The sequence below is a fragment of the Magnolia sinica genome, chromosome 3 (assembly GCF_029962835.1).
Source record: "Magnolia sinica isolate HGM2019 chromosome 3, MsV1, whole genome shotgun sequence".
NCBI lineage: Eukaryota > Viridiplantae > Streptophyta > Magnoliopsida > Magnoliales > Magnoliaceae > Magnolia > Magnolia sinica.
Window position 1 is genome coordinate 58,799,821 of NC_080575.1, and position 12,049 is coordinate 58,811,869.

Sequence of the window (12,049 nt, forward strand, 5' to 3'; positions counted from 1 at the left end):
TTGCAACCGCTATCCAAATACCAAATATCATTTTATTCTTCTTGAATATTCAAACAGGAATAAAATAATTTTTTTGATTTTTTTGTCTTTTCAAAAAAAAAATTGCTTCATTCTTTGTCTTATACCAACAATCTTTATCTATGTGACCCGATTTTTTACATATGTTGCATTTGTTATACCAACAATCCTTATCAACATGATTAGACTTTTTGCAAATAGAGCAATGAGAATCATTTTGCTTGTTACCTCATGGATTTCTTTGATTGTTGAAATTAGACCTTCATCTGCCTTTTCCACGGCCACAGTTAAAGTTTGTCCTCCCGCGACCTCTTTCAGATTCCCATGTTTGATTTGAATAAGCCTCTTGACTTCTCTTGTCTACTTCCATATTTTTCTTTTCCAATATATTTATTTTGGACTGAAAAGCTTGTAAAGCTTGTTCAATGCTTTGCTTCACGAACCTGCTCATCATTTGTTCATGTGCTTGAAGAGAACCCATTAGCTCATGTAAACTTAACTTAGATAAATCTTTAGATTCTTCTATGGTAGCTACAACATGATTAAATTTTATCGAAAGAGTTCTTAAAATCTTTTTTACAATTTTTTTTATCCTAGATTGTATCTCCGTAACTTCTAATTTGATTAATAATGATAGAAACACGAGAGAAGTTTGAATTGACTCACCTTCCTTCATCTGTAAATTATCGAAATCTCTCTAAAGAGATTGGAGTTTGATAGTAATCACCTTTTCTAATCCTTGAAATTCTTTCTTCAAGATTTCGCATGTTTCTTTTGAAGTTGTAGCAGGCAAGAGTCTAGGAAAGATGCTTTTGCTCACTCCTTGTTGGATGTAAAGTAGGGCTTTGGCATCCTTCTTTTTAATCTCTTTAAATGCTTGTCGTCTTGCATCCGTCCATGTTGCTAATGTTGCTGCATTTTCTAGTACTTCATAGCCATCTTCCACCAACTCCCACAAGTCTTGTGAGATGAAGAGAGTTTTCATTTGAATGCTCCAATAGTCATAGCTTTCTCCTTCGAATATTGACACCATATTTTCTGAATAGTTGAAGATGGTGTTGCTGGAAATCGTTACCATATATGTCCGTTGAACCTTGCACTGATACCAAATTTGTTGGAGAAGATGAGAGGAAGAAGAGATTTTTTTTGGACATGGAGTATTGCAAGTAGAATGCTTTTGAATATTTTGAATTATGAAAATAAATATTACAATGCTTTGAATCATTGGAAGGGAAGATTTTTCTTCTTATTTTTGTTGTTGTTTAAGTCCGTTTTTATAGACTCTTGAGGAATAATCTACACACAAGAGTAAATGCATTACAATTTTCTACAATAAGCATTAAATTACTTAGGAAACTCAAAAGACACTTTCTAGATTTTTCCTAGACACATTCTAAATACTTTCTAGACACTTTCTAGATGCTTCCTACATACATTTTAGATATTTCTCAAATATTTTTATTTTCAAATTATATTTTCAACAAAGAGAGGGCCTAAGAGTGGATATTGTAAGAAAAGACTTAATGGCCATGGTCTAAATAAAGTTATGGTCCTTAACAGAGTAGTCTGGTGGAGAGAGGTTCATGTAGTGGAATCCAATTAACAGGGATAAGGCTTACAGTGTTCGCGTTGTAGACGAATTGTCGATATTATCTCCAATAATTTTGGTGTTGTTGCACTGATGACACCGAAACCACAAGCATTCGTTTCTCTACCAAAAATCAGCAAAATATTGATGATATTTTCAGTTATCGCAGATAATATCGACTGTAGCCTAGCCTTGGGTGAAACTATAGCCACGAAAATTTTGCTAAAATAAAACTTCCATTTCGGTATTTTTGTAAAGATTTGAAAGAGATTTTTGTACCTGTTGGTTGATCGAAACTCAGAACAACACAATCCCATGGGCATTGATCGATGGCACTAAAAACCTCCAAAAACAAAAAATCCTTTTTTTTCTGATAGAAAGATAAATGTTCCGAGATTCATGGACTTCAGCGACTAACATGGTTTGTGTTTCTACTCAATTTGGGTGCAATTTAGGGTTTGAAACCCTCTATCAAAAACTCCCTTTTTAGTGAAAACCCCTCTCAAAGATGAAGTTACTTTTTCTAAGGGCTTGTTTGATTTTCAACAATGTAGAAGTCCAACGGAAGTGGATTGCTTGTTAAGTAAGCTCTGTAGGGTCCACCGTGATTTATGTATTTCATGCGCTCTGTCCATCCATTTTACTAGATAATTTTAGGGCTTAAGCCAAAATACGAAGCATATCCAAAGTTTAAGTGTACCACACCACAGGAAATAGTGTTAATTCAACGTCTACCATTGAAAACTTCTTATGGGTCACGGAAGCTTTGGATACTTGTGATTTTTATGTTTTACCTTCACCCATATCTTTGCGGTCTTATGAACAGATTGGATGACAAATAAACATCACTGTGGGCCCTAGGAAAGTTTCAACGATGGAAATCATTATTCTCACTGTTTCCTGTGGTGAGGTCTACTTGAACTTTGGATATGCTTAAATTTTGTGCTTAACACCTAAAATGAGCTGGAAAAACAGATGGATGGTGAGGATAAACCACTTACATTCACAGTGGGCAGAATAGAGTTTACTCAGTTCAACAAAGCATACTTCATATGCAATCCGCTACCCTACTAAGTACAAGCATGCTACTTGTTGCTGTGGTGATCCGTGCTATGTTGCCCATCACGATGTATTGTGTTTTATGAACTTCTTCCATTTATTGCCCAAAAATGAAAATGAAGTACATCCGCATCTCTAGCAGACCACACCAAAGGAAACTGTGGTGATTAAACGCCCGCCATTAAAAGCTTCATTGGGCCATTAAAAACTTCCTAGGGCCATTGTAATGTTTTTTCCAATCCAACCTCTTGATTAGGTCACAAAGAACTGGATGAAGTGAAGACACAATTATAAGCCCAATCGAAAAACTTTCTTGGCCCCTAAGAAGTTTTTAATGGTGGGATTCAATCACCATTATTTCCTCTAATATGGTTCACTTAAGATTTGGATCCGCCTCATTTTTGGGCCCACACACTAAAATGATATGGTGAATGAATGGGGTGGATTTCTCACACGGATCCCAGTGGGTCTCAAAGAGCCTCCAATAAGATCGTCCCTCTCTAGCTAAATCCTGGTAGGGAAACGGATTGCGTGCCAAACATGTGGAGTGTTGACGACACCAAGTTTTATAAGGCCCATCATAACTTATGTGGTACATCCACACCATCCCTCCACTTGGCGAGATCGTTTTAGGGCTTGAGCCCAAAAATGAGCTATATCTAAAACTCAAGTGGACAACACCACATAAGGCAAGGGGGAATGAACGTCTACTATTGAAAAGTTGGGGGTCACAGAATTTTTGGATCAATTTCGTAATTGTTTTTTCCCTTTATCCATGTATGTGTAACCTTATGAACAAGTTGGATGGCAAATAAACATCACAGTGGACCCTAATAAAGTTTCAATGGTGGGAATCTTTATATCCATTGTTTTCTATGATGTGGTCCTTTAGATGGGAATCTTTATATCCATTGTTTTCTATGATGTGGTCCTTTAGATCTGCCTCATGCCATAAAATGATCTCTTAAAATGGATGGACGGTGTGGCTGTAACACATACATCATGGTGGGGGCCACAAAACTTGGTGACATCAATGCATTAGTGCGTGGCACACCATGCAATACGCTTCACTGGTGGGGGTAGTATCCAATTCGCGCCCGTGGGAAAGCTCCGGCTAGAATCCCGCACTGCGAAAATAGGTGGGCCCACAATGATGTTAGTGATAAATCCATGCCGACCATCTATTTTTCCAACTCATTTTATTACATGAAATTTAAAAATAAAAAATAAAATAAATAAATAATAAAATTGAGGTAGATCCAAAACCTGATGAGTTGACTAAAGAGATGGACCACTTGCGATGAGTCAACTCATTCACCATTTTTTCTCATGGTCTGGTCCACCTGAGATTTGGATTTGCTTGATTTTGGGGCCTATGCATTAAATTGAGTTGGCAAATGGGCCCATGGTCAGGGTCCCACCCACGACCATGGAAACAGTTTTTCAAGCTATTTTCTAGCTTATTTTAATGGATGGAATGTTTTTCCAGCTTACCTTACTGGATGTAAAAAAGGTGGACCAAGAGATACAAAACAATGGTCATTAAATGCCTACCAGTAAAAACTTACTAGGGTCCACCTTAACGTTTTATTGACCATCCAACCCGTTGATAAGGTGTGACAGACATGAAGGCAGGCCAAAAAACATGTCAGCTTGATCCAAAACTTATGTGGCCCAGCACAAGTTTTTAGTGGTCAATCACCACTATTTTCTATGGTATGGTCCACTTCATATTGGGGTCTACTTCATTATTTGGATCATGCCCTAAAATGATATGGAAAAATAGATAGAACATCAGATATACATAAAAGGGGTCCTTCATTGGTACGGGCAAAGGATGACCTAAGGAACAACAGTATTGCCAACATGTTAGGCAACAATACTATGACAAAATGCAATGGGATTCAGATGATGACTATGAGCCACCTCATCACTACATGTGGGAATGAAAGATGGCAAAAAATGTGTACTTTCTAAATTCATTTACTTTTGCATATCTTAGTTATTATATGCTAGCTACATTTGTATTATATAAATTTATGTTGGTCACTATTGGAGTAATTTCTTACGGCAAACCATGCTTTTTGAGCCCCATTAAAGGAAATTTTATTATGTAATGCATTCTTTTTGTAATTTCTATTCCTAAACATGCAAATATGTGTGTTTATGCATGTTCTGAAGTTTTATTCCCCATTTTCGCCACATTTCCAGTTATCGACAATATTATTGACAATAACAATATTTTACCTTTATCTTCAGCCAATGAAACTTGTAGCAATACCAATAACTCAAACGTCAGGCTTACATGATGATGATAAAGATGATCCTAGAAGTTCGCAAATTTCACATTTATAAGACACATTGAAACAACATTGGAGTGAACTATAATTGTTACATTACTATGCAAATTGTCGAGAAACTTTCATCACTTGCCAAAACCTAGAAAAGAGTTGAAGCAGCAAGGGTGCTGGGGAAATCATCAAAGCAGAGACTAAGAATAGCATCAATAATTCTTTTCATCATCCTGAAATAATATTTTTAAAATACATTTGAATTTTGATCACCAATACTAGAAATCTACATTCCAAATAAACATTGATTCCACACATTGGCCTATGTATGTATCACAACCAGAAAAACTTCTATGCTTAATTATTTTCATACAATAGACACACAGTAATAATGTTCTTGCCACTACAAGCCCACAGCCTCAATAATTTCTATACACCCCATTATACCTTGAGATCCATCAGTTGACGTAATGTAAGTGCATGGAATGGTTCTAGAGAGAAAGACGGCCCACCAACCGATAGCTCCTGAGCCACACGGTGCATGGTTGGCCGAGAGTTTGGATCCAGCCGAATGCATGCAAGTGCCATGGACACCACAAATACAACTTCTCGTGCAACCTCCGCCATCGGATCAGAGAGACGTTTGTCCAACAAATCCTTCAGCAATATATCTTCTCTATTTGGTGATGACAAAGAGGAGATGAGCTCCCCAGGATGCCTTCCCATCATCACTTCAAGTGCCACAACGCCAAAGCTATATACATCGCATTTTTCAGTCACCCTTATTGTATATGCAAGTTCTGCAAGAAAGAAGATAATTCAATCATGTTCTTTACTCTTTGTAATCATCAATAGATAAACTCTTATTCATATATCAAACTAACATATGTTTCTTAATCTAGGTTTCATATCTTCTATGCTTATGTGAGCTAACCTTTAAGGCATCTCTACAGACTGAGCATGTGCCAAGAGATGTGTTTGGTACATTTGGGATGTGCATAAGATGGGCCAAACTTTCAGATGATCTTCTTGCTACAAAGTCGGGATGTTCTACTCATCAGGCATGCCACATATATACATTGAGTGCATGTTGTTCGCTTTTTTTTAAACTTATCTTCTTCTCAAAAATTGTCCATTGTTTTGACGTGGTGGTGGCCTGCCCAATAACGGGACCATCTTAATCATTGTGTTGGGTTATCTGCATGGTTGGGGGCGTACTAATATGTATGTCTCAGATGTCCCAGACACATGAGAAGTTGGCATGTGTGAACTAAAGTGTAGTGATGTGTATAGGCATTGTTGTAGCAGCACATTTCATCGGCGTATGGTCCACCCAAGAGTATCTATGATATTCTCCTAAGGTTTTGAGTTTGTACTGGTGGGGTCCATAGTTCCAAGAGCCAAACCATTGACATAGTGGGCCACGATTTGGATGGGACATGCATTAGTAATTCTCTAATTGGAAATCTGAACCATTTTAGTGGCCAGCAGTTAGACAATCAAGGAAAAACAATAGGCAATTGTGCACATTCAACATAGAAAGATCATAGATTCAATGGCTCGGATTTTCCAATTTAGGAAGTTCTTTTGCTGCGTGGGACACCACGAGGACAGTTGGATCTTAGAGCAATGGAACCCTTGTATAACGAAGAAAACCTAATCATGCTTTGGGATCTCTTGGCAATGCATTGCGCAATGCCATGTTTCCTAATGCATCATTTTCAAATTTTACTCATATGGGCTATAGGCCATGAGCTTTTTCAATCATTTCTTAAATAACCTTAACTCATCCATCTAAACTTGGTATGCATGTAAATCACTCCATAAAATTTGAAAACATGACCCATATCGTAAATGGAGAAGATCCCAAAAATGACACTTATGGAAGGATTCTATCCAACCAATTGGTGCCAACAAATGTATAGTTAAAAATGGTTAGTGCCATAAATTTAATAGCTGATAAAATATGGTTAAAGCTTGTTGGGTAAGTGTGAATCAGGGTTTAGTCTTATCGTGCATCGATATCATCTTTACAAGGCCTCTTATAGTCGTTGGATTAAGCAATCTGAGAGAGAAAATGGAAACTTTTCAAATATGATTTTTCTCGTATTCAAGTCACCCTAGATTGCCACATCCAACAATAGTGTTGTAACTAATGCACAAACTTTATAGTACATAATTGCCAACAAATAATAGGAAAACTCAAGAAAAATAAAGACCAATTTATAATAAAATTATTAAAGCATTGAGAATGTATTAGTGACTAACCAGGAGCAATATATCCATAAGTGCCTGCAAGCATAGTCCAATTTGACGAATCAGGTATCAGCAATCTTGCAGTTCCAAAATCAGAGACAATAGCCTCAAGTTCTGAATTCAATAGAATGTTCTTGCTTGATAGGTCTCGATGGATAATCGGCGGGGTACAATCATGGTGCATGTAAGATAAAGCATGGGACACACCTTTAATAATCTTGACCCTTAGAGTCCAGTCCAGCTGTGCAGTGCCTTCATCATTGCTTAGGATGCTTGCCAAGCTTCCCCTTTCCATGTACTGGTAGACTAGAAACGAACATCGAGCATGGGAGCAAAAGCCATAAAGCTTCACAATGTTGCGATGACGGATTTCAGTTAATGCTCGTATCTCATTTCTAAAACTTCTTTGATCAAAATGATCCCCACCTTCAAGTGGGTGAAGTTTCTTCACAGCTACTACCTCGCCCATTGGTAGATTTGCTTTGTAAACTTTCCCACACCCTCCAGTTCCAATGCAGTATTTGTCGTCAAAACCCTCTGTCACTTCCACGATGTCTTCGAATACAGCAATCCCATCATAATTCCATATTGAAAATGGATTTTCGTTGCTCCTCACAAGAATCCCTTTCTCTATATTTCTTCTTCTTTGGTAACAAATGAAAGAAATGCCAACAATTACAAATAAAAGAAACGAGGTCACCAAGAGAGGAAGAATAACGAGGAATACAACTCTGTGGCCTTTCTTCACATCGGCATGACCTGTTGAAGAGGCATTGCAAGGTCGCAAGCCTTGCACTTCACCACATAAGCCTTTATTTTTTATGAACGCCTCTATAGGAGCCTTCTGAAAGCTTTTGCTGTTGGGAATAGGACCTTCCAAAGCATTGTATGAAAAATCAATGGATTGCAAGCTGAACATCCCTTCAAAAGAAGGTGGAATGGAGCCTGACAACATGTTGTGGGAGAGGTTTAACTTTTCCAGGCGAATCAATTTTGCAAGTTGTGGTGATATATGTCCATTGAGGGAGTTATGACTTAGATCTAGTAAGCCCTGTAGGTATACTAGGTTACCGATCTGAAAAGGAATGCTTCCATTTAAAACATTTTCGCTCAATTTCAGATAGTGGAGTTTGGAGCAATCCCCTAATTGAGGTGGTATTGGACCACTTAGGTGATTCATTGACAAGTCAAGAAACTCCAAATTGGATAGTTTTCCAATCTCTTCGGGTACCTGACCAGAAAGCTGGTTATCATTTAAAGTCAAGTTGAACAAAGAAGTCAGCTTCCCAAGCTCCTTTGGAATCTCTCCTACTAGACGGTTTGAAGAAAGACCCAGCACTTCTAGCTGCCTCAATTGCCCAATCTCCGGAGGAATTCGACCGCTGATCATGTTCCCAGAGAATTGTAGCTTTGTTAGGTTTTTGCATTCTCCCCAGTTCGGTAAGAGTTCACCAAACAACATGTTGTCGCTGATGTCCATGAATATGAGATGTGGGTATACACCAAAAGCTTCGGATACATTTGCAACAAGTTGGTTTCCATTGAGTCGCGCTCTTGTTAAGCTAGTGCAGTTTCTGAAGCTTTTCGGGATCTCACCAGTGAAATGGTTGTCAAATGCAGTGAATCGTTTAAGAGATCCACCATGGCATAACTGAGGTAAATCGCCGGAGAAGTTGTTGCCATGCAAGTAGAGTTCAGAAAGATTTGTCATGTTCATCATTTCTTGAGGCAAGGAACCAGATAACTGACAGTCAATAAGGGACAAAAAAGTAAGCTTGGTCAAGTTTCCTAAAGTGGAAGGGACAGAACCTGTTACAAGGTTATTGTACAAATCAAGCTCCTTGAGATTAACCAGATTTCCTATTTCTGGTGGAATTGAACCATAAATTTGGTTACTGTAGAGATTTAAAATTGTAAGGCTACTCAAATTACCTAAAGGAGGAGGGATGGGACCAGTCAGATTGTTATAGGACAAGACTATCTCATTCAAATTCACAAGATTTCCTATTTCCCAAGGTATTGATCCATTTATTTTATTTCCTCCGAGGTTCAAGATTTGGAGATTTGTAAGCAGCCTGATTTCAGATGGAATGTTTCCTGTGAATTGATTGTTCTGTAACTGAAAAGAGATGAGTTTGGTCCAATTGGTGAAGAAAATGGGATCTAGTTTGCCACTTATTTCATTAGATGAGATGTTGAGCTCTGAAATGTGACTAAGATTAGCCATTGAAAGGGGTAAAATACCATAAAGATTATTTGTAGATAGATCGAGGGAAGTGAGTTTGTAAAGAGTGCCAATATGGGTTGGGATGTTTCCAGTGAGGGTGTTGCTACTGAGATTGAGATGGAGAAGGTTTGGAAATGATAAGAAGCTCAAGCTATCGAGCCTACCTTGCAAGCCCGCAGTCGGTAGGCTTATCTCTGTTACACTTCCAAGGCTGTTGCATGAGATCCCACTCCAATTGCAAGGAGAGATTGTATTGGTGGTAGCATTCGAAGCAGTAAGCGACCATGAAAGGAGAGATTGTGCTGGCGAGAGGCTGGCTTTCCATTTCAGGAGAGCCTCTGCTTCTGAGAGTAGCGATGATGGTGGTGCTGCTGCTGTAAATGATGTTGGATGGGAAAAAATGAAGGATAGTAAAACGGGCAGAAATGCAGGGGAGAGAGATGTATGTATAGCCATGGCTCTGATAGAAAGAAAAGTATCTCTTGTAGAAGTCTTGCTCGCACACGATCTAGACCGCCCCTGAGTTGGATGGGAAATAATAGCTGAAATCAGATCGGAAGGACCTTATCTCACCTTTTACTCTTTAGAATTTTCACCATCCATATTTTAGACATTGACACGATGGTGAGAATATTTTGTTCGGTGCCATTTTAGGTATACGGACCATCCACAGTTTCTAACATTATTTTAACGGTTTGGATGACGACTATGTGCAATAGCATAGAGGATTAACGTCTAACAGAGCAATCTAATTTTCGAATTTTCTATCATCACAGCGGTGCAGACATCACGTCTTCTCAACACTGATATTTCCTTTCTATCAGTGAAAACAGAGTGAGGATTTCCAACGATACACTTGGGAATCAACCTGCCATAACCCCGGCTATCCAGTACTCCCCAGAATACGTGGGCCCCACCGTAATGTTTATTTTATATTCACTCTGTCCATCCATATCGCCAGCTCAATTTTGGAAAATGCAAGTGGTCCACGCACAAGAAATAGTAGAGTCGGAACCCTAATCATTGATACCTGCCTTAGTCGACGACAACGTGTTCATACGGGATTGTTAGGAAAATACAAATGTCAACCTAATAAAAAATTTCTTTGGCCACCGACACATTTTCAACGGTGGTATTCAATTCCTTTTTCTTTTTTGGCTGCTTTGAATTTCAGATGTGAATGGATGTGAATTGCCTTCGCTCCTGCATACAGTATGTTCCAGTGGGTCATAGCTATATGGGGCCTGCCATGATGCACGTGTCACATCCACTGTCCATCAATTTTGCAGCTTCATGGTAGGACTATTTCCTATCACGTGGCCCACTTAGTTTTGGATTATTCTCATGTTGAACTTATTTCCTAACATGATATGGTGAAATTGATGAACGGAACGTCTACCCAGGGGGCTCCGGATGTGCTAGGGCACTGGAAATTAGTATATAATGCTAATTGGCTGTAATTTAGGGTTACATGAATCAACTCTTACCTTAAACTTTGTGAGGTCCAATGTGATGTCGGTGTCACATCCACTCCTTATTCATTACGTTTGCCCATTTCATGACGGCATTTAAAAAATTAAGGCATATTCAAATTTCAAATAGGCCACACCAGAAGAAATAGTGGGGTGATTGAACAACCACCATCGAAAATTTCCCGTGGGCTTTCTGATCAGCCTGATATCGGTGTTTCCCTTCATGATGGCATAAAAAAATCAAGTAGGCCTTTAGAAAGTTTCAACATGGGCATTTCTATTTCTACTATTTCCTGTGGTGTGGCCAACTTTAGTTCCCGAAGCTTCTTGATTTTTAACGTAACCTTCCAAAATGGGCTGGCACAAGGAACGGAGTAACATAGATGTCAAAACTGCCCCATAGAGATTTAAGGTCACAGGGGATAGGGGATTCCTCTAACCCTGGTTTAGAGACAAGTCGTTTCTGCAATAATCCAAAAAGAGTGGGGCCCTGGAGTGGATGATGGGTTTTGGACTTGTCTTCTACGTTTAGATTTGTCTCCTTTTCTTTTTTACCTTTTTATTAGGTGCTGCGAGATTTCCGGGAATTTGCAACCGACTGATGGCTTTTTGGGTAAAAAAATCTATATTTTTAGAGTCAATACTCCTCTTTTACAAGGGGCATCGAGATTCCAGGGAGTGGGACCCGCCCTGGACTAAATGGCCATGCTTAGATGAAAGTTTCTCCTCCTTTTAGAAAAGTCTTCCTTTTTTTTTTTGTTGGGTTCTGCCAGATTTCAAGGAGGTGAGCCTCTATGACCGGCTGGGTTTGGGTCCAGATTATACTTTTAAAGTCTCCCTTACTTTTGAATCAAGTCCCTCCTTTTTGTAGGGTGCTGCTACATTCCAAGGTGTGGAGCATGGGACTGGATATAGGTGATGTGCACCCCACTAATCATGCAAAGACCCCACCTACCGTATCTAATGTCTAGGATGAATTGTAGCCTCAATTGATTAGAAATAAGCTTATAAATCATGTAATGTCAATTGCAAATGGCATGAATGAAATAACAAATTATTGATGAGGTCCACCACCCTCGAAGTGGTTCTCTTACCTGACGCAGGGGAGGACGTGAGGTCGAGCACCGTCTTCCTCAAG

General features: G+C 38.8%; 1 protein-coding gene across 2 annotated transcripts; it reads right to left on the minus strand.

Moving 5' to 3' along the window:
* Nucleotides 1-5,157: 5,157 nt before the first annotated feature.
* On the minus strand, nt 5,158-10,098 carry LOC131239937 (MDIS1-interacting receptor like kinase 2-like). 2 transcript variants are annotated; one of them, XM_058237878.1, is made up of 2 exons: nt 7,420-10,098; nt 5,158-5,756 (listed from the first exon to the last, which is right to left on the minus strand). In XM_058237878.1, the coding sequence occupies exons 1-2, from the start codon at nt 9,893-9,895 to the stop codon at nt 5,398-5,400; spliced, it is 2,835 nt and encodes a 944-aa protein (XP_058093861.1). In that variant the 5' UTR covers nt 9,896-10,098; the 3' UTR covers nt 5,158-5,397. The 2 variants fall into 2 exon arrangements, with proteins under 2 accessions (XP_058093861.1, XP_058093860.1); XM_058237877.1 differs by having other exon boundaries at nt 7,225-10,037.
* Nucleotides 10,099-12,049: the final 1,951 nt, after the last annotated feature.

Coding starts and splice junctions, on each gene's coding strand:
- LOC131239937 (XM_058237877.1), bottom strand. CDS start 9,895: ATGGCTATACATACATCTCTCTCCCCTGCATTTCTGCCCGTTTTACTA. Junction 5,757..7,224: donor TTATGGATATATTGCTCCTG/GTTAGTCACTAA, acceptor TCTTTCTTGCAG/AACTTGCATATACAATAAGG.